The sequence below is a fragment of the Triticum aestivum genome, chromosome 6D (genome assembly GCF_018294505.1).
Source record: "Triticum aestivum cultivar Chinese Spring chromosome 6D, IWGSC CS RefSeq v2.1, whole genome shotgun sequence".
Taxonomy (NCBI): Eukaryota; Viridiplantae; Streptophyta; class Magnoliopsida; order Poales; family Poaceae; genus Triticum; species Triticum aestivum.
The window spans coordinates 136,373,793-136,396,228 of NC_057811.1; the positions used below are offsets into that span (position 1 = coordinate 136,373,793).

General features: G+C 44.7%; 2 protein-coding genes across 2 annotated transcripts; both read right to left on the reverse strand.

Annotated features, from left to right (window-relative positions):
• Positions 1-8,963: 8,963 nt before the first annotated feature.
• Positions 8,964-11,318, reverse strand: LOC123144126 (probable cation transporter HKT6). The gene is made up of 3 exons (XM_044563159.1): positions 10,059-11,318; positions 9,416-9,634; positions 8,964-9,309 (listed from the first exon to the last, which is right to left on the reverse strand). The coding sequence occupies exons 1-3, from the start codon at positions 11,237-11,239 to the stop codon at positions 9,111-9,113; spliced, it is 1,599 nt and encodes a 532-aa protein (XP_044419094.1). The 5' UTR covers positions 11,240-11,318; the 3' UTR covers positions 8,964-9,110.
• A 3,800-nt stretch (positions 11,319-15,118) lies between these two features.
• Positions 15,119-17,082, reverse strand: LOC123144127 (FCS-Like Zinc finger 12). Its single transcript, XM_044563160.1, has 2 exons — positions 16,435-17,082; positions 15,119-15,555 (listed from the first exon to the last, which is right to left on the reverse strand). Exons 1-2 carry the CDS (start codon positions 16,884-16,886, stop codon positions 15,396-15,398), a joined length of 612 nt encoding a protein of 203 aa, XP_044419095.1. The 5' UTR covers positions 16,887-17,082; the 3' UTR covers positions 15,119-15,395.
• Positions 17,083-22,436: the final 5,354 nt, after the last annotated feature.

A 22,436-nucleotide genomic window follows, 5' to 3' on the forward strand; every position in this document is an offset into this window, starting at 1 on the left:
CCTCTCCTTCCCCCTTGCTGGATCAATAAGGAGGAGACGTCGCTGCACCGTACGTGTGTTGAACGCGGAGGTGCCGTCCGTTCGGCACTCGGTCATCGGTGATTTGGATCACGGCGAGTACGACTCCGTCATCCACGTTCATTGGAACGCTTCCGCTCGCGATCTACAAGGGTATGTAGATGCACTCCTTTCCCCTCGTTGCTAGTATACTCCATAGATGCATCTTGGTGAGCGTAGGAAAATTTTAAAATTATGCTACGATTCCCAACAGTAGTAGTGCGTTGTGAGAAAGGAAAAATGTGCTCAGCAAACGTGACATGACGAGAGACATGAACGTGTCCGGTGTGAAGGTCGAGACAGCGATAGCTTTTGTGCTCGTCAGAGAAGCCGAGAAAAGCACATGGGATAGAGCGTGGTGACAATTTATTTGCAGAAGTGGCGCAGGCATTGGGAAAACAGAGACAGCCGAAAACACGAACCGCGGAGTAGTCGGGGTGGGAAAGAACGAGGGAATAATAGGGAGTAGTGTTGGGTTTAGTTTTAGAAGGTCGAATATTTAGAAGGAAGGTGGCCATGTGTAGGGCTTCAGCCCAAAACTTGGGAGGCATAGATGATTGAATGAGGAGAGTGCGAACTATATCATTGAGGGTGCGAAGAGAGCGTTCTGCTTTACCATTTTGAGGGGAGGTGTAGGGACATGAGAACCTAAGCAGGATGCCATGTTGTAAGAAGAAAGTACGATTTTTAATGTTATCAAACTCGCGACCATTGTCACATTGGATAAAGCGAATTGGGAGGAAGAAGTGAACAGACACATAGCGTTGAAAATTAAGGAAAAGAGAATGGACCTCGGATTTGTTGCGTAGAGGAAAAGTCCAGACAAAGTGGGTGAAATCATCTAGGATAACAAGGTAGTATTTAAAACCCGAAACACTTGCAATGGGAGAGGTCCATAAATCACAATGTATTAATTCAAAGGGATAAGTGCTACAAGAACTAGAGGAACTAAAGGGAAGACGCACATGTTTGCCTAATTGACAAGACTCGCAAAACACAGAATTATGAGAGTCCCTATTACATGGTATGGTAAATTCACTAAGCATAGAAGCTAAGACGGCGGGGTTGGGATGGCCCAAGCGACGATGCCAGAGATCGACGGAGGCCAGCATGGATGTTGGAGGGGTGGCGGCAGGAACTCCATTAAGAGAATAAAGATCACCGGAGCTATTGAAGCGAGCGATCTCGGCCTTGGTCAGGTAATCCTTCACAGATAAACCAAAAGGGTCAAATTCAGCCGAAACTAGATTGTCGCAAGTAAATTGGCGAACAGAGATAAGATTTTTAATGAGGGCGGGTGCAACTAGAACATCGCGAAGTAAAAGAGGTTTGGTGGAAGAGGGAAGTTGAGCCTGACCAACACAATATATAGGAATAGATGATCCATCTCCAAGGATAATGGAAGGGAAAGGAGATTTAGTGCAAGAAGATAACCAATTACTAGATGCAGACATATGACTAGAGGCCCCTGAATCAAAGATCCAATCCGTACCTGAGTTTCCTTGTGCAGCAAAGTTATTCATGGCCTGGAGAAAGGCAGCTTGATCCCAGCTCGGCGTCGCAGGTGAGGGTGGCGTCGGAAGCAGTGCCGGCGGATACGATGGTGAAGGCAGTAGGGCCGGCTGGGGAGTGTAGTAGGCATTGGCCGGCTGTGGTGGGGGTGGCGTCGGGAGCAGGGCCGGCTGAGGTGTGTAGTAGGCGCCGCCGTCGGTGCTGTAATGACCATAAGGAGCATACGTCGGGGCGGCGTGATAGGCATTGGCCGGCTGTCGGGGGTTGAGAACTCCGGGAGCACCAGTAGGCGGCCGAAGGCCGGGTTGCCAGGCACCTGAGTATGCCGGCGGAGCACCGAGGGTGGACGGAGCGGACCAGGGCATGGGCCATGCTTGAACAAGCCCCGTCCAAGGATCATGAGGAGGCCGCCATGCAACCGCAGATGGAGCACTGGTGGGTGGTGCAGGACTCGGTGCTGGTGATGTCGTAGGCGGAACCGAATGAGTCGACGGCGGCCTGTAGATAGGGTTTTTGCCGCGGTAGTTCGGACTAGGACGCCAGCCTGGGGGCGGTTGAACAGATGACGATGCGGACGGCCCGGCGGCAGGAGCCGGCCTGGAAGGCGGCGCTGGTGTAGACGACAGAGGAGGACGAGCCGCAGCATGAAAGACCTTGGGGCGAGAGTCCTTGCGAGCTTGTGTTTCCGCCGCGAGTTGTAGCAAGGAACGAACTTCAGCGAAGGTAGGAGGGGGCCGTATCATCGGTATGAACGAGGCTTGCTTGTCAAAGTCTTCGCTGAGGCCGACGACGACGATATTGATTAGCTGTGAGTCGCTAACTGTATCGCCGAGTTCGCGGAGCTCATCACCAATGGTCTTAACGCGCTGGCAGAACAGGTTCACCGGGGCGTCTCCTTGCACCATATTGCGAAGCTCGGTGTGGAGAGCGTTTTTCCGAGCGTCGGTGTTGCTTTGGAAGAGCTGACGGAGGGAGTGCCAGATGTTGGCAGCGGTGGCGCCGTCGTGATCGAGCATGTTGAAGATCTCGGTGGTGATGCGGGTGTAGAACCACTGGACAATCGCGAGATCGTCTTTCAACCATTGCGGATCGTCGGGGCGGGGAAGACAGTTGGCGGCGACATGCGAGTGCAGGTTGCAGCGGCCGAGGTGGAGATCGAAGAGATGTCTCCAATGGTAGTAGTTGTGGGCGGCGAGATCAAGAACTATGGGGATGTAGGGGCTGACGTCGGAGATTGTGTCAGCAAGAGATATTGGTGCGGCGAGGATGGGTGCAGGGTAGTTTTATGGAGGGCCGAGAGAGAGGCGGCCGCGGCGTTGGCAGCCTTGGCGATGAGTGCGGCCCGGCGCTCGAAGTAGCCGGGCGGCGGCGGCGGCGGTGGCGTTGGCGGAGTCATACCCTAAACTCTGGGACCGGTATCTGATACCATGATAGCTGAATAAAACTGTTGCTTATTATTGATTTGGTGCGGCATACAAGAGTATATAAGAGGGTACAAACCGACTTGGGGTAGGGTACAAAACTGACTTGGACTAGAAGTCGTATACCATAGTGACTACTCTAACAGCCCACGCCCTCATCCGTGTTCGCGGCCTCAACTACTCCCTCCGTTCTTAAATACTTGTCTTTCTAGGCATTTTAAATGACTATCACATACGGATGTATGTAGACATATTTTAAGTATAGATTCACTCATTTTACTTCGTATGTAGTCACTTGTTAAAATGCCTAAAAAGACAAGTATTTAGGAACAGAGGGAGTAAAACACTGAGGCGGAGTTCAAGTCGCCTCGACGTGATTGACGAGCATATTCAAGTGTAGAGGCGCAAGGACCGTGGCAGTCAAACCAGTGATGTGTCAAGATTGGTCAAAACCACTATCCAAAGCAGTATGAGAAACTAGAGTTATCCGGTTTGAAAGTTAAGGGCGGTTTGAAAGTTAAGGGAGTAAGAGTTGCCGGTTTTTTAGTTGACGGACCATCCTAATACTTTTGAAAAAGTCAAAAAGAATAATTCTTCCCGGCCCATTTAAAACTTCTTACAGATTTTATCCAACGATAATGATTTTGTAATGAGTTATGTAAAGTTTGGTTTCAGACCCGCCGGACTGCATTCTGCGTGTAATAGCGTCAGAAACTCCTGATGTTTTTGAACAAAAAAACTCAGTTTTTATCCTAAGAAAATATAAATATCTGTGGAGATGGTAGGAGGTGGGGTTTATTAATATTTGTGTTTCTACAATGTACTAGCTTTATTACAATTTTTCCAAAACAAAATTATTGTAGACGAGTCTAGACACTCTGCACGACACAACGACCCTTTTCCTTTCGAGAAAATTTGAACCCAGTGAACGTTCCAATAGCTGCTTCACGTCTAGGTTCACAGAAAACACATTGAACCCAGTGAACGTTCCAATAGCTGCTTCACGTCTAGGTTCACAGAAAACACAGCTCGCTGGCTCCTACTACATACTACTTCCTCCGTTTCAGAATAGATGACCCAATTTTATACTAACTTTAATACAAAATTGGGTCATCTATTTTGAAAAGGAGGGAGTACCACATAGTAGCACACTCCGTTTCCGAAACGACTGTAGTATCTTTGATGTCACCTTTCTTCCACGCACGACCGACGTGTATATCTTTTTTACGCCCCACCCCCGCCCCACACGCACGTAACGCGATAGAAAAGAAAAGATGCCGGTCGACCGAGGGCATTCTCGGCATCCGCATCCGATGAGATCGCCAATGCCCCCGCTAGCGACCAAACTCAGCGAAAAGACGAGGTCGGCGGGGCGAGCTGGACACCACGAGGACGGACCACGACGTCACCGGTGCAAAAGCCGGTGCACAGGTGTGAACGAACCCAGCGACAGCGAGCGGGGCATTCCGGACAATTCTCGGCCGCCGAGGAATGGGAGCTGACTCGGATCCGCACCGACCTCCGGGGCCGCGAGGGCCGAGCACGTGGACTCCTCCGTCCCCGGCCACCTGATTTTCCTACCCGACCGTCCACTGACATGCGGGCCGGAACTGGTGGGGCTAGACATCCATTGAGACGGGTGGGCTCAGGCGTGGGGGCAGAAGAGCGAGGCAGCCATCGCATTGGCCATCACCGGCGGGAAGCAGGTACGCGTCAGCGTCCCCGGATCCTCTGCGGCCACGCGGACGCAGAGACCCCTGCTGCGCGCGCACGTGTTGCGAGGCTAGTGGAGGGAATCAACGGCGCGGTGCAGGCTTCGGAGACCGGGGCCGCGGTGGAAGGCCGCAGAGGATCCGGTGGGAGGTGGAGACGGGACGGGAGCGGTGGACGGGGGACGGGGGCGTCCGAGTCAGGTGACGCACTTGGCCGAGTTGGCTGCTTTGTCCTCTTGCCCCCCTCTCGCTCGCACCGTCGCACGTCTCACCAAACCAAACCCCTCCTCGCTCTTGTTTATTTTGGATTGGATGGAGGTGCCTCGTGTGTCTCTTTCATTTCCTTAGCTGATGCTTCGTGGTCTAGAAGCCTTCGGCGACACGCATCCGACGCAGGCAAAGTGACAAGGGAGCGTGAGTGTGCGTGTGTGGATCGGTGACCGTCTGCTTGACGCAATGTTCCCGTTGACGCAAGCTTTATATCGTGTAAAATAAACACGGCAAGGGCTCCTCTGAATCTCAAATCAAAGGAATTCTATAGCATTTTTGAAGGATTCAAGTCCTTAGGAGTTTTTCCTACGCCGGCCTTTGATTTATAGGAGAAAGTCCTTTGTACCACGTTTCATAGAAAATCGAACATCCACTCTAGCCTTTTTACTTTTATTTTATAATTTCTTCTTTTCTCCCGTGGCATCAAACACTCATTGCTAGTCCCATAAGTTTTCACTGGGCATGCCACTTTAATCCTATACATTTTCTATTCCTAAATCTTTGGAATCATGCGGATCAAAGAGACCCTAAAGAGGTTGCGTCATTTAACTGAGATAGGAGGGAGTAATATTTTCCCCTTGCTATGCCATTCCAAGCTACTGGTAAATGATTCTTTATTCTGTATATAGTCAAACTTTCCAAAAGCAATCCAACAAGGTAAAGTCAGCAGGCCATAAGGAGTAAAGTATTATATTTTTACCGAGTTGGATGAGAGAGAAGAGGAGAGAGAAAAAGGAGAATAGTAGTACTTCTTAGTAACTAAGCTAGTATAATGTTTTTGTTGATAAAAACTACTATACATGTTGACTATATATGACGTGGCAACTTTATACATCTGTTATCGACTATACTATTACCAATGCTCTAGAAAATCATATCAACATTCATATTATGAAATTAATACCGCTAGATGCATCATTAAATTATTTTTCATACTATATAACTTTAATACTGCAGATGCTAATATTTTTAAGTATAAATTTGGTTAAACTTTGCATAGTTTGACTTTAGATAAATCTTGCATGACCCGCAAAAAAAAGATAAATCTTGTACGCGGATTAAAAGAAAGACGAAGGGAATACTGTTAGGAAGTTGTTGACTTCTTTCGGCAAGGCGATGATTGTGCATTATGCCCGGGAAAGCAGTGTTGCGGCATTCGTTGGCCAGAGCTAGTTACAAGGGAAACTTTTTGTGGAGTGACATGATCATCCTCCTGACTTCTTGATCCCCTCTCTTGTAACGGACATGACTATTGTTCAATAGATCTCCCCGAAGTGAAAAAGGGACTTCAGTGGTCCTGAGATTATTGTTGTTGAAATATATTGTACGATAACAATGTGATAGCAAATAAATGAGTAGAAAGGATAAGGGTCTCTTTGACTCGCAAGATTCTCAAAATGTGAGAATAGGAAAAATCCAGGAATAGAGTGTAATTAATGTTCTCTTGTACCCTACAAGATTTGAAAGAGTGTTTGACAACACAGGAAAAGCAAAAGAATGCAACAAAGAGGTTTGAGCGGATGAAAGTTTCCTCCAACATGTAATATAAATGAATCCTATGATTAAGGACTTCCATCCTACGAATCAAACGACCATCATAGGGAGAGAAATCATAAACTTCCAAATCCTTGAAAAATCCTATGGAATTCCTTTGTATCAAAGGAGCCCTAAGCTTCAAGACTGGAACATGGGAAAATTGGCACACTCTACCATCTCATCTCAGAGTATGTCTAGCCGAACTCCTAAAACAGGCACCCACATATACACACGCACACTCATCCCCATAAATATAGGCACACACTAAGATAGCATCAGAGAACCTGAAACAAATTTGAGAAATATACGAGCACCCGTGTCAAGTTTAATTTGAACACGAATGAGATGATTTCACCACAAGAAATCCAATCATCTTAGTTCATATTCATATGTGAGCACTAACGTTTTGATGCACTTTTGAAAAGGAAAAAAAAATCATATTTCCTTTGACCAATAAAAGAGTAAAAAATATATTCATATAATATATTGTACTCTGTTCTCTCTGCCTGTAACTTCATAATATATTGTACTCTATTCATATAATATATTGCACTTTTGAAAGAAAAAAAAATCATATTTCCTTTGACCAATAAAAGAGTAAAAAATATATTCATATAAAAGAGTAAAAAATATATTCATATTTCCTTCGAGAGCCTCACAATGATCACTTGAGGGTGGGCTGAGAGCGCGTCAGTTGGCGCGCTCTCAACCGCCGCCACATGTCGTGCCCTCTTCAATTTGTTTTTTATTTTCCGAACGCGTTATCGGCTTTTTGAACGGTTTCTTTTTTTGGGTTTTTTTCGACTTTTTTGTTTTCCACCGGTCTTCCTTAGCTTTTGGGCAAAAAAAATTCGCATTTCCTTTATTTTTTGCTACTGCAAGAGGACAACTATGCCTCTTGGAAACAAAAAAAAACGTGTTTTTTGTTAATTTTTCTTCTGCGAGAGGCATAGTTTTTCTTCCGCGCGAGGCACGATTTTACTTTTGCGAGTCTCCAATACGGAAAAAAATGTGTTTTCTGTTTTTTTACTTTAGCGAGAGGCATAATTTTGCTTTCGCGAGAGGCACGGTTGTGCTTTCATGAGAGGCACGATCGTGCCTCTCGGAAATGGAAAAAAACATGTTTTCTTTTTCTTTTCTTTTCGCGAGAGGCACGGTTTTGCTTTCACGAGAGGCATGGTTTTGCTTCTGTGAGAGGCATGATTGTGCTTTCATGAGAGGCACGGCCGTGCCTCTCGAAAACGGAAAACGCGTTTTTTTTTCTTTCACGAGAGACACGGTTTTGCTTCTGCGAGAGGTACGGTTGTGCTTTCGCTAGAGGCATGACCGTGCCCCTTTCAGAAAGGGAGAAAAATATGCTTCCGATTCGGTTCCTTCGTATAATTTTTTCATGAAAAAAAAACGTTCATCAAAACTTATTGATATGTGATCTTATTTTGAAGATCTCGACGTGAGAAATCCAATGGTAAAGCCGGTTTAAGATTTGAATGCACAGTTTAAAAAATAATTTTTTTGAATAAACAGATGTACGAAAAAGAGAAAACTCACGTGATCACAACCTAAAAAGATGAGAGTGATCTTTTGAAGAAGTATAATTTCGAAAAATAGGGGTGCCTCCTGTTCACGGGCCTGTAACTTCGTAACACTCTGTTCACGGGCCTGTTTTGTCGAGGGAGAAAACGAAATTTATCCGGCCGAGCGAAGTCACAGGCCCGTGAACGAACTGAATAGGTCTCACCACTCGCCGGCGTGCGGCCCCCGCTCGATCAGCCGCCGCCTCCCGCCCTCCGCCCGTCTCGTCCTTCCCGCTGCCAAACTCCTCCGCCGCGCCGTCGCTTCCACCCCGCGAGATGCAGGTACTTCTCTCGAGCTCGTCCAGCTAATCAGACAGTTCACCATCTCGGCTGCTGCCATCCGCGGTTCCGCTCGATCGCGGCGCGGATTGCTGCGATCGTATGAGGTCACCCTAGGTCACCGGCTAGGGGCGCGTCTCCGTGGTTTGACTCGGGGTGGTTGCCTGCATTAGCTGCACTGTTCACGCATCGAAATTGTTGTGGAACCGAGCCACCCGTCCATCCCTCACTAGGCATCAGTCACTGTGCTATCACGTGTGCATTTGACACCATGTTACCACATCTCTTGGTGCTAGGGCCGACATCAACAGCTCTGATTTCCAGAAGTCTTGTCATCGTGTTATTTGTTTAAGATTTACCCGCGCTTTCCTTTCTCGGTGAATGCGTGGAGGATGGATCAAGTATGAACTGCCAAGGGTAAATTATGGAGGCTAGATGATTCGGTATTGTCGCATTGATGTAGGGAACCAGGGTGATGTGTATGACGATGCTTACGGTAAATGGAAACCAAACACTCCTGTAGGTGTGTGCTTACTATCTTTGTACTGCCAGTTCAAAAAAAAAAAACTATCTTTATACTATTATACTAGTATTTTTATTCATATACTTACTAGCATCATACGACTACAAGGTGGACACAGATTATAGGTGAAGGAAAAACGACGATGCGGTTTGTTATGCATGTCTGAAGCTATACACCATATTTGCCTATTTGGGAGGGGGAATACTAGGCCCTAACAGAGTTGATGCTATCTAAGTTTCCATGCTTTTCCCCCCTTCAAATTGTACCCCTTAAGCCTCCCGAAGACCATGACTATGATCAGAATCATTTTCCCCTCATCGCTCCATTTCCCAACAAACCCATATGAAGCATCCTTGCAGTGTAGGTCTTGTTTCAGTAACCTCTTGCAGCTGTAACCCATCGAGAAGCCCACGTTTCCATATGCACTGCAATATAATCAGTCATCAGATCAGCCAGAAGTTCAGTAATGATAATCATGGCAAAAATAACCATGAGTTTCTCTTAAGAATGTAGTGGATTTCAGTGACTTGCCTTACAATTTCAAACAGTAAGCTGAAAACATTGAAATTAAGTGGATCTGTGGTCAGTGCTTCTCGCTCAGTGATGCAAATTAGCATGACAAAGATAGCCAAATAAGACAGCTGGGACAAGATCCAGTCCTCCAATAGCCCTTTTCTGTTGTATCTCTTCTCATCCTTAGAATACCGATCATCATAATTGGTGAAAAATGATGTGTAGCCAGGAAGGTACCTGATACAAGTTGGTGCAAACATGCGTTAAGAAGTATAGCTTAACATTAGTTCTTCTGAATGATAGCATACATTAGATAATCTGATGTCTCTTACTCTATTATATGAGATAAAGCTATTTGTTAAGTACTCCCTCCGTCCCAAAATTCTTGTCTTAGATTTGTCTAGATATGGATGTATCTAACACTAAAACGTAACTAGATACATCCGTATTTAGACAAATCTAAGACAAGAATTTTGAGACGGAGGGAGTACGACATATTTGCATATCATTCAACCTAGTCAATAGAACCCCTATTTGCCTAATGTAAGGTCGCAGTAAATTCAGGATTTTTTTTACTAATGTAAGTGCTGCAGTAAATCCAGGCAATTTTCTTCGCAATGAGCAATATTATTTCCGGGAGAAGGTTAGAGAAGGAACTTACATCATGACGATGTATAGGAATATTATTGCCGAAGAGATGCTTGACAGATCCACAATAGTTTCACCAGCATGCCTTGCATTGGTTGACTGAAAAAGAGCACCTACTATCTTTTGATAGCTGCTCATTTCCTGCAAAGCCTCGGAGCTCCATTCCAAAGCGCAAAACAATATGGTTTGCAGAATTATGAAGCCCACAACAGTTAAAATTAAGCAAGCACACTTTCTTGTACTCATAAGATGCCTGTATCCGATGGCGTTTGCATGCTCAAGAATGTAACACCATTCTTGTTTCCCGGTAATCTTCTGGAGTGACCACACCATGAATCTCAAGCATGGTGCAAATAATGTATTTCCTACTAGCATCTGAGGAATAATTAGCAATAGCAGACCGGAGTTCTTCTGGAAGATAACCATATTCTCGTTTACTGGAGTGAAGCCACAGTTTGCAACCGAGGATATAGCTGTAAATACAGAAAATAAAAAGAGCCCAACCCCTTTTCTCTTCAGAACTTCTTGTGCATCTGGTACTAACTTAAGGTAGAGGTAAATAAGTAAGGAGCTCCCTAAGTTTGTTATTAGAAGATAGACCGTCACTGCAGTACCTAAAAGTACAGTTGTCTTGGGATCAACATGTTGTTTGTTTGCCAGGCGGATTTCAGAAAATGAAACTGCATCTTTTGTGCCATGGCTAGTGTTGGGATCAAAGTTTGCAACATTAATAGATTCAATATCAATATGAGATATGTGGTCCCTTGTGTTGAGTGAATTTTCTTTATTGAATTTAGCCCTCATGAAGTGAAGACCAAGTACTGAAGTGAACACCTCACTGCCAATCAGCATTAAAATTGCCAAAACCCAGAGTTGTTTGCTTGAGAATTCCTCCATTTCAACAGTAGCCATGCTTGAGACAGTTGATGCAGATACAGAAGTAAACAACACGTCTAAGTTTTTCAGAGTATTTGACTTATCTTGAGAGTTAAGAACCTTCAGAGCTTCATATCCAGCAAATGAGATCAAGGTGAAATAGGTGACTTGGATAAAGAGCGGGTTAGTTTGGCAGATGAACCGGCAGGAGTATTTCATAGATTGCCATGCAGATTTGGCAAAAGAAGAGAATTTGGTGGATGCAAATGCACAGAAAGTTTGAAGACTTTTTAGGTATACTACAAGAGAATTATTCATTCTTTTCTAGTACTTGTGTGGCACTTAAAAAGAATGTTTTCTCCTTTGGAGCGGTTAGGCGGGGAAAGGGGGGAGGGGGTGCTGGTTCCTTACTTGCGCAGTCACACTGAGTACTGTCTATTTATAGTGGAAAAAATATATTCTCCCTTCAACTTTGTACCTATGGTGTTTCGTACAATCTGTGCTATACAGAGGAATTATAAAACAGTAGTGGATTTATGTGGACAAGTATGACCGAAGAATCAAGGCTGCTTCATGGATCCCATCATTCAAGATAGCTTTGCCATAGTAGTGGTAAAGGATTCTGTTCTCTACTGAATTTGTGTCAATAAATAGTCTACAGGCTAGTGAAAATGCAAAATTAAGAATGAGCACTCTGAGTGCAAAGTTATTTCATTCTGTGCTCTGCATTATGTCTTGTTCACACGATAGATGTTTTTTCCTTCTTCGAGCCTCTCCGAGTTAGACCTTGACGGCATGCAGATCCAGTTGGAACTTGGAAAGATTAAATGTGTTCTCAGCAAGTGGTTCGTGTCCTTTCGGAAGCTAAGGTGCTATCAGGCTCCATTGTCTTACTGAGTTCCCTATGTACCAGAACTGAACCCTCGACATGTAGAATTCATTCTGAGGAATATTTGACTCAGATCTATCTTGGATTTCAAATTTTGTAACGCTGAGTTAATCAGAAGTTGCAGTCATAAAAAGATGTACTTGCATGTCTCTCTTGGAAACATCATAATGATTGTGCACACTGTACACTTAACGAAAATGTTTTTTTAGCCGGGCATCAGTATGCTCCCCCTTACCAGTTACCATGTCTGTTTTCTTGAACTGCGAAAGGAATGTGGGATACCTGCGAGGAGCTAGATATCCATTTAATGAATAAGAATAGACATCCAAATCTTAGTTGAAGAGGACTCGAGCCTGGTTCAAAGGGCGTATAATCACACCTCCTGCATTACTACATGCATGTTCTTCTAGACGTGTATCAGTTCTTTTCATGTACTCCCTCCGTTCCTAAATACAAGTCTTTGTAGAGATTTCACTATGGACTACATACGAAGCAAAATGGATGAATCTACACTCTAAAATGCATCTACATACATCCGTATGTGGTTCATAATGAAATCTCTCCAAAGATTTATATTTAGAAACGGAGGGAGTAGTATGCTAAATATGTACATCGGTATATATATGACTCTTGTCGTGGCATCAACAATATTGTTTACTCATATTGGTTTTCAGGAAGAACCGAAGAAGTAACATCATGCGTTCCCGTTTCATAAGCAAACACGTGTAATCCACATTTGGGGAATTTGATTTTATTCTTCTCACCAAGGGCAAAGCATTTGGTACAACCGAATTAGCTCTTCATTGTTGATATGGAGAAGACCGATAACTAGATTTTATTCTTTAAGCTTTATCATCTGAGTGGATATGGAACAAATTCTTTTGATGCTACATAGTTGCTCTGCACTGGCATATACTACCTATGCAGACTAGGTTAAATATGCTCTGCTAGTTCCGTGTGGCAGCAAAACACCTTTCAATAATTATAGGGTTGCATTCAGCTTCTATGGTGCTGTTAATTGACTCGTGGAGCAAGATGACCTCCATAACTTTTCCTACATGCGCTGTTCACACTAATTCGATTTTTTTCCTCTTTGTTCTTTCTGAGATAGACACGTTGAACTTTTGCTCACACCATTTTTGTTAGTTTGACAGTAACTAATTTGGAGGAAATTTCAAGGTTACACACATCTCTAATCTAGACATGTATTATTGTTTATGCAAGTTAGTATGATATCTGTGGCATCATTATACGGCTAAGAAGGTTTAGCGATGAACTCATGATCATATGTACAAGACGACCTGAATCAGTGGCTTAATAACTTATTTAAAAGATAATAATACATCTCCGTCAAAATTAGAGATGTTGCTGATTCAGATGAGCCAATGACAAATGAAAATAATATAGTGTCATAGAAACCGATCAAGTATTTTCTCGCTACCCATTAAATCAGCATCATGTAATTCCATTATTTCCAAAAGGAGGAAAATTATGCACTGCGTAACATTAGGTAGTTGATTTTCTGTGGTTTAGTGAACATGAGTTGCCTTCTTTTGCGAGAAAAATACGATGTGCCCTTGATGGGGCATTTTTTGAAAAGAACACGTCATTTATCTAGAGTGTTTGCCTCTCAACTATCTCCCTCCGAATCCCATCTTAAAGTATGAACTGGGTTCTGTTGGAGAAGCCATGTTCGGATTTGCTCTAGCCACATGCAGAATATATTTGAAGACGGAGATAGGTACTTAAGCGAGAACATATGTGGCAGCATGCCACCAGGCCCACCATGTGAACATATAGTATGGAGAACTCTATGGGCCTGTTATGATAGTTCTGTTAGTTTACAATGAATTGGCAAATGTGGACGTCCCTTCCCTTGCAAAATGCTGGGATTACCGATCATGTTAATAAATCATGGTAATTTTAAGGCCAGATCATGTTATCTCCCAGTGCCAATTATGGGATACTCTGTCCTCTTTAGTGAATACGTACCATTTAACATGCTAATTGCGTTACTTTCATAGATTGCTGTTGTATTTAGTTAGTCAACATATTCCACTGTGAGCAAAATGCACACACATTAACCTCTCTGCTACAGGCGGCGAACTTCAGTATCAATCAGCTGACCTTCCATGGCTGACAGACACACATGCATGGTGATTGGCGACCTTGTTCAACCTGCCGAAGAACAGAAAGCCATTATGGAGAGCGTCAGTTCATTGCTACATTGCCACTTTCTTTTGAGCAAAAGCTACATATCCCTGAATGGTGGCCCGATTCGACTTTGCGGCTCTCGTGGTATTAGTGGCCTCACCACCTACAATTTGAGCATCTCAGATCCGTGCCGTATATATCCTGGGAGCACTTTCAGAGATTTGTTCTCCATTATGTGACCGATGATGCTCAAAATGCAACTGAAGCAGGTCTGGGCTGGCTCTGCTCAACTGCATACTGGTCTTGTGCTTGCTGATAGGGAGATGGTTATCTTCTTTTGGTTCTGACGCTGCGCGATATGCTAACATCGACGCACGTAGTATGGCATGACCTTCCTCCATGCATGACAGACATGAACGCATGGTGAATGGTGATCTTGTTCAGCCTGCTGAAGAACGCGACAACGGACAGCTATGATGGCGAGCTTCCCTTCATAGCCCCTGAAAGGTGGCCTGATTCTTTTCCTCGTGGTATTAGTGGCCTTACCACCAGGCACCTTTAACTTGTACGTATCCTGGGAGCACTTTCAGATATTTGCTCTCCATTATTTGAATGATGATGCTCAAGGTACAGCTGAAGCAGGTCCGGGCCAGACTCTGCCGCTGTGAATACTGGGGTTCTGCTTGCTGATAGAGGGAATTGCCTTCCTTGCGGTTGAAACGCGGAGTGGTGGAGCGATATGTTAACGTTGGGTAGGATTGAGTTTTAAGCTTCCAGTGTGTCCTAATAACACCGTCAAGATTGAATTTTAAGCTTCCAGTGACCAACTGAAGATCGTGACCACAAGGGAACATGGTAATGATGGTGGCGCAGGGTACCGGAACAATAATGTGGGTGCACGGTGGAGATTCCAAGTTGAGTTCGGCTAGGCACCTGCGATCTGCATGCACATGCATGGACCATACGGATGTACCACCAGAGTTTGATTTTGCCTCAGGAGACCATGTTTCTGCTGTGATTTACCTTAGTTTAGAACTGGAAATGTACTGAAATGCCACCTATAAATTCTGCTATCCCTCAGAAGAAGTTTGTTAATGGATATTTTTACCCAGGCCAATTAAGCGTTTAACATGCAGCAAATCTCTTCCCGAAACTTCAGGATAGGACGCGACATCAAATTTCTTAGCTTAAGTGCTAGCATAGTTACCCCTGCTCGGTACAGAGAAATGCAATCACGCTCAAGCAGTGAACATCTTGCAGTGGACATGACCCCAAAACTTTCTCCCTCTCTTTTATTCGACCCACAGTTCAGAAACCTTTTTTTTAGTAATTACTCTATGCTTTCATTCGCTTAAAAGATCATTTAGATCTCTATGCTCTCTGCTACTACAAACTGAGGATCAGCTTGATGGCATCACGCAGCTCGGTCGGCTAGGCCGCCGCGACGCTTGGGGAGAAGGACATCGGCGCAGAGCACGGCGAGGCCGAGTAGCTGCTGGCTCTGAGGGCTTCTGATCCGCACTTTTCAGCGTGGTCGTCCATGAGCATCTGGTGGCATCGGCACTCGGAGCTGCAGAAGGCTTTCTCCCCCCTGCAGTTGCAGGTCAAGAGCAGAAGAGAGGTAAGCGTGTGGTTAGTGTACTGTTCCTTGTCACTAAACTCTGAAAGTACTATAGACTGAATTCACCAGGAGCCATGCTTTGCTTGCCATTTAAAAAGATGTTTATGCGATGTGCTATGCTGGGATGAGTGATACTACTTATTAAGGTGAAATGTTAGATAAAATTCTACACCTATGACAACTTATCTGTCTTCTGCTTTCCTAAGGATAGCTGAACTAGGCTCTGCTCCAGGAATACATAATCATGGCATCCTTCAACCGAAGGGCTAATGAATGGCTACAGGGCCAAAGAGTGGTTATTGCTACTTTGAACTCATAAGCACATTTGATATCTCTTAATATCAGCTGTAGACCTACCCCTAATTGTTCTCTGAGAAAGGAAGGTGAAAAAAAATCCCACCTAAATAAAACAAGAAATTAAGGCCCTGTTTGGAGTCACTCCAACTCCTAAAAATACGAGGAGCTGGAGCATCTCTTTCCCAGCTCCGTGCCTTTTGACTCCAACTCCGGGAGCGGAGTGGTGGAGTGGCGGGTCTCCGAACAGGACCTAAGATGTGATGTACATCAAGCTTTGCTTGGTCCAACAGACATGAAGGCTCACTGTCCACACAACCAAAATAAAAACAAGGAAAGGAGATCCCTAAAGGATGGTGGCTAGCTAAAATTCTCACAAACTTCTTAGGAAAAAAATGGTAGGAATGTATTCCATTCAAATTGATACTATGATCATGTGAGATTCCTGAAGGATTATATGCATCTTGTAGCTTATTTGTTTCAGTATGGCATCAGTTATTAACTCCCTGCGATATGAAGTACTGCTCGTCAGTTGTTGGTTGGTTAACCACTCACCTATACATGTAGATGTCGAGCCCATCAAGCCTCTTGTTGCAGAGGCAGCATCGGCTCAAGAAGTCGTCCGCCCTCGCCGGCGCCTCCTCAGCGGCTTCCACGAACCAGCCGTCCCCGCCGTCGCCGAACCCGAAGTAGACGCGCTTGCGCATGCTGCCGCCCTCGTCGGCGCCGGCGGCCATGTGCGTGATGACGCACGTGTAGCTCTCCGAGAGCTCGTCCTCCTCGCGCCCGCGGCGGCGTGCGGCAGCGCCGATCGCTATCGGCTGGGCGGTGAGGCACGCGCGGCTCATGGCCGCGACGATGCCGAGCCCGACGACGCCCTCGGCGTCGAAGCTCCGCCTCGGCGGCTTGGTCTCGGACGAGCTGACCCGGAGGAAGATGGAGAGCAGGTTGCCGAAGGACGACGAGGCCTTCTGCTCGGCTGCCGGCTCTGGAGACCTCGTCATCATTTTCTCGCGGGAAGAGAGTGGGAGAGAGAGAGGTGTGAGCTTCAGTTTTGTACTGCTCTCCACACTCCCGTCCCTCTTCTCTTCCCTCCTAACCACCTGTCTCACCGATGGAGAATACTATGGAGGAGGGAAGGGAGGGAGGGAGGAGATGGTGCTGGTGGTGGAAGGTGTTTTAAAGGGATAAATGGTTTGTTGTAGTACTACTAGTACTCCCTCTGTAAAGAAATATAAGACCGTTTAGATCACTAATGAATCTAAACGCTCTTATATTTCTTTACGGAGGAAGTACTATATTTTTTTCTTAATAATTAGTGGGGGTTGCACATGTAAAAAACCACTTTATTTCTTATAATTGTAGAATATTCCATGATAATAACAATACTAATTTCCCAATGAGAATCAATAACTTGTCCTTTTTCATCTACATAGGAGAATTAAATATAACTACATAGAAAAAAAAATAGTAGACTAAGGCATAGCCTAGTGATGAGAAGGGGCTGATGTCTTTCCACCCACTCAGGTTTAAGGTATGGTACTTACAATTTGGGTTTGTTGTACCAATTATACTGTAGGGGTCTTTTAGTAAAAAAACATAGAAATAAATAAAATCAAGGCCAGGCATGAGAATCAAGTGCTTGTCCTCTTGTGAAGCTGAGCACTTTAGCTTCCACTCTATGATTTCTTTTTTCACTAGAATTAGTTGTCTCTGGATGCATTAGTAGGAAAAGTTTCATGTGTACCAGTAGCTTGTTTATTCAGCTTTTTGCCATATATAGCCGACTGTCCATGTTGAGCAAACCTTGCAAACCTGCTTTCCGGCGGTTCCACCCGGGCTTTTGTCCGGCTGCTCGTTTACGGAATGCAATTAGTTCTTCAGCTACCTTCGCCTGCCCCCTCTCACATGCCTTTGTTTTCATTTATTCTGGCGTTGCGCAAAGAGGCTCGTGAACTTTCTGAAAGCACCTGGCGGATTTGGGGAAAGATATCCTTTCGCGATCGATCGATACAATGCGGATGGGTCTCTCTCTTTTCGCGCGTCGCGATCGTCGTGGAAAGAATAGAGGGGCGAGGTTTATTGCGGTGGCTAATCATCATGCAGAGGCAATTAGTAGTTGTTAAGTGGTGCTACTTGGTTACTGTTAATGTTTATAATAGGAACCCAATGCTTAAAGTTGTCATCATCATGAGAGATATGCCCGTAAGCACTTCAAGAAGGCCAAAAAGGCAACGCGTACCCTAAGGCTCGTCGTCCGCGATCGGCGTGAATTTCGCTGAAATACACGCTAAACTGAGAAATTATGGTGACTGTTTGAGATTTCAAACTAGGCCTGTTTTTGAAAGGCGGGTTCAAGTGAAATTGTTGTTGTATTTCAAGTAGGCGTCATGTCTTCTAAAAAGGTAGGCCTAAGGTTTGACAAATCACCCTTGTTTAGGACTCGGTTAGTGCCAATCTTGAAATTTCTTGGGGTATAGGAAGCACTACTGAATAATTATGGTCATGCTTAGAACAATGTAGTATTGTCTTCTCAAATTTAATTCTGAAAATAGGAGATATGATTGCTTGTTTTACTTTGCAGGAGAAATATGATTGCTTCTTGATACAGTGCTACTACCCTTTAACGATCTCAGGCAGCAATAGCATCCGTCGTTGTCTGCTCCTTCTCATGGCCGGCACACCTAACAAAATAATTTATAGCCCCCATCATGCATGCCCAATATACTTGAGATTTATGGTCCAGAGAGCTTTCCTGTGACCTGGGCTCACTGTTAACCAACCATGAAGGACATCCCTTTCCCTGTTGACCAGACAAGGTACATGACCTTGACATCCATGCATATGTGTTTGCCTGCCTATGGAGAGGCAAACATGGCAGCTTGACCTAGAATTATTAACATATAGTGTTAAATTTGAGTTGGTTGGTGCAGCTACCTTAATATTTTTGTAAGAAATGTATAGAAATGCATTCTCAAATGAAATCTGTCATATGTAAGGCGACTAGTTCTGAGTTTTGTTTTGTTTTACAAGTTTTTTTTGTTTGTGTGTTTCATTGGTGCTCAGACTAGACTTGATGATTTACTACGTACATGCAACTTTTTCTAAAATTGAAAGATTCACAAAAAATATTATAAAAGAAACCAAGCAGGACGTTCGGGAGATGGGAAATAATTATCCTCAACTTGTCAAAATCACACTTAATTATAGCCGATGTGGCAAGCATTAAGCGTTATCACAGGGTAAACAAAGGAAGTGGAGAACCTTTCCATGTGTGGTTGAGTTGTGACTTGTCTTTTGATGGGTGTTAGATTTGTGCCTTGCGAGGGCACAACTCTATTTGTATCAAAGAGATAAAGAAGACGATGTTCTCTTTACCTTCCGTCAAGGCGCCGGGCCCTAATGGATTCATCGGAGCTTTTTTCTAGTCTTCCTGAAAAATTGTCAAAGATGATCTCACCGTTGCCATTTTGCACCTTGCAAGCATGAATGGTGACTACGAAAATGTCATCAATTCCACCAACACAGTACGGCTCCCTAAGTCCGTCGATACGCAAAATGTGGGAGACTATCGCCCAATCAGCCTGATTCATAGGACCTCCAAGTTTTTATCTAAACTCATTGCCAATAGAGTTGCACCCATGCTTAGCAACATTGTCTCCAAGCGCCAGATTGCCTTCATCTAGAAACGCCACATCCACAATAGTTTCCTACATGTCTAGAATCCGACCAAGGCTTTGCACACAAAGAAAAACCCAATTTCTAACTAAAGCTCGATATAGCTAAGGCATTCCACTCAAGCAATTGGCCATACCCGCTTGAGGTGTTGCAAGCTCTGGGTTTTCCTCAGAACATGCGCGACTGCATTTCCTTGTCACTAAAAGTGCTAGTTATCGACTAGAGGGGGGGTGAATAGGCGTTTTTTATGAAAGTCTTCAAAACACGGGGGCTTTGAAGACAAACGATAGAAATGAACCTATTGATATGCTGCGGAAAGTAGACTACACTAGACAAGCCATAGACAAGAGAGTAATGAAGTGAAAGCACGAAGACTATTAGCAGCTAGGTAGTATAGATCAGGATGGAAGATAGTATGAAGCCAAACAACAATAGTCGTCACACAGTGAAGTCAAACAGATCAAGCAAGCAGGCGATGACTTCATGAAGACAAACTGTATGTAAAGAGAGGGAAAAGATAGAACCAGTAGCTTGGAGAGGACATGGATTTGTTGGACCAGTTCCAGTTGCTGTGACAACTGTACATCTGGTTGGGGAGGCTGAGATTCAACTCAGAAGACCGCGTCTTCACCTTATTCCTCTTGAGTTAAGGACACTTAGTCCTCGCCCAATCACTCTGGTAAGTCTTCAAGGTAGACTTCCAAACCTTCACAGACTTCGTTCACCGGCACTCCACAATGACTCTTGGATGCTCAGAACGCGACGCCTAACCGGCTGGAGGATACACAGTCCTCAAGTGTAATAAGTCTTCAGATCATGCGGACAGAAAGACTTCAGTGATGCCTAACACTTTTTGGCTCTGGGTGTTTTGGGCTTTGTCTTCACAAGGATCTCTCTCTCAAATGCTTCGGAGGTGGGTTGCTCTCAAACGACAAAAGCCGTGCACTAACTCTGAGCAGCCACCAATTTATGGTGTAGGGGGTGGGCTATTTATAGCCAGGAGGCAACCCGACATGATTTGTCCGAACTGACCCTGGGTCACTAAGGAACTGACACGTGTCTAACGGTCAGATTTCAAACACACGCGGCAGCTTGACTTGGGCTACAAGTAAAGCTGCTCATCCAGCTCTGGATAAGATTTGCTCTCATTGTCTTCGCTCGAAGACATAGGATTTGGTTGAGCATCACATCAGTCACTCTGACTTTGTTCACTTGGACCCCACTTAACAGTACGGTGGTTCCTATGACTCAACAAAGAAGAAAAGGAAACTACGAAACAACTATGTCTTCGCACTCCATAGTCTTCACGTGAATGTCTTCTCAAGTCATAATCTTTGTTGTGAATATCTTCACATACCATCATTGTCTTCAATGTCTTCACACATTTTTAGGGGTCATCTCCAGTAGGTAAACCGAATCAATGAGGGACTACTACCTGTGTTATCCTGCAATTCTCACAAACACATTAGTCCCTCAACCAAGTTTGTCGTCAATACTCCAAAACCAACTAGGGGTGGCACTAGATGCACTTACAATCTCCCCCTTTTTGGTGATTGATGACAAATTGGTTGAAGTTTTCAACGGGGATAAAAGTATGTGAAAGTTTAAGGATTAGGGCATTGTCTTCACAAGTGGCAAAAGGCTCCCCCTGAAGATGTGCATATAAGTAGTTTGCTTTTGAATGCAAATGCACATGGCAGGTTTTGCTTTGTGGAGATCCTCTTCAACTTATGAAGACGATTCATCATGCATATAAAGATATAGCGAAGATAATGACATGCATAATGAAAAATGGACGTCTGCGGAATGACTTCATGCGGAATTTATCATCGCATCACAGAATAGCAAGCAAAGTAGCAGACGACCATCAATTTTAAGTGTTACAACCCAAAAGAACCAAATGTATAAAAAACGAGAGTTGTAAACACTTAGCAAAAATATAGCAACCACCCATATGGACCCGCTTGAAGACTATCAACTCACATGCTTCTCCCCCTTTTGTCAGTAAGGACCAAAAAGGTGTGAAGACATAGAGTATCTATTCGTTCCCATCAGGAGTAGATGAAGGTGCAGGGTCGATGTTGGAGTTTGGTGGTGCAGAGGGGCCTGGTGCAGTGTCGAGATGCGGCGAAGTCATGGTTGGGGAAGTTGCATCGTCTTCTTCATCAACGACTCTCGCAACAACAGTTGCAGCCGAAGAGGAATACTCCGAGTCTTCTAAGGATGGAGTACGACGCAAGACAGCATTCCGGGGAGGCGTGGAATCAAACTTGTAGCGCTCTGTGAAGCCATCTTCGCGAAGATCATCTTCGGAGCTTAGCAATGTCAGACTTTTCCAGGACCTCCGACAGGCTTCATGTGATACGAAGGCATTCTTGGTGGCAAGATTTCGAATGCGATTAACATCCACCAAGAGGCTCTGCATCTGACGCTTCAGCCAGTCATGGTTCTTATCCTGTTTCTGATGCAAGGCCACAAGAAGCTCTCGGTCATTGAGAACACGAGATCGCTTGCGAGGCCTTTGAGCAATGGTGCTTTCAGTGGCTTCAGTAGTTGCACGATGAGGTGCACGTGTGTTGCCAGCCAGAGGATAAACACGAGTTGCAGCAAGAACTCCCTCAATTGGTTGCTAAAAGCTTTGTCGATCGACATTGTGAAGATAAATTGGCTCCTTGGCAGGCTCAGGGTAGATGGCTTCGACGGACATATCAACCTCTGGCAAGAAGATAAGATGGTTGCGCGCAGAGGGCTGATAGTTGACAAAAGAGTGAAGCTTGATTAAGCGCATCACCCATGGAGCATAAAACTTCAGGCCAAAGAGATCAATTCCAGATGCAGCAAGTTGCCTGATGAAGAAATCTTGAGCATTGAAGCTAATG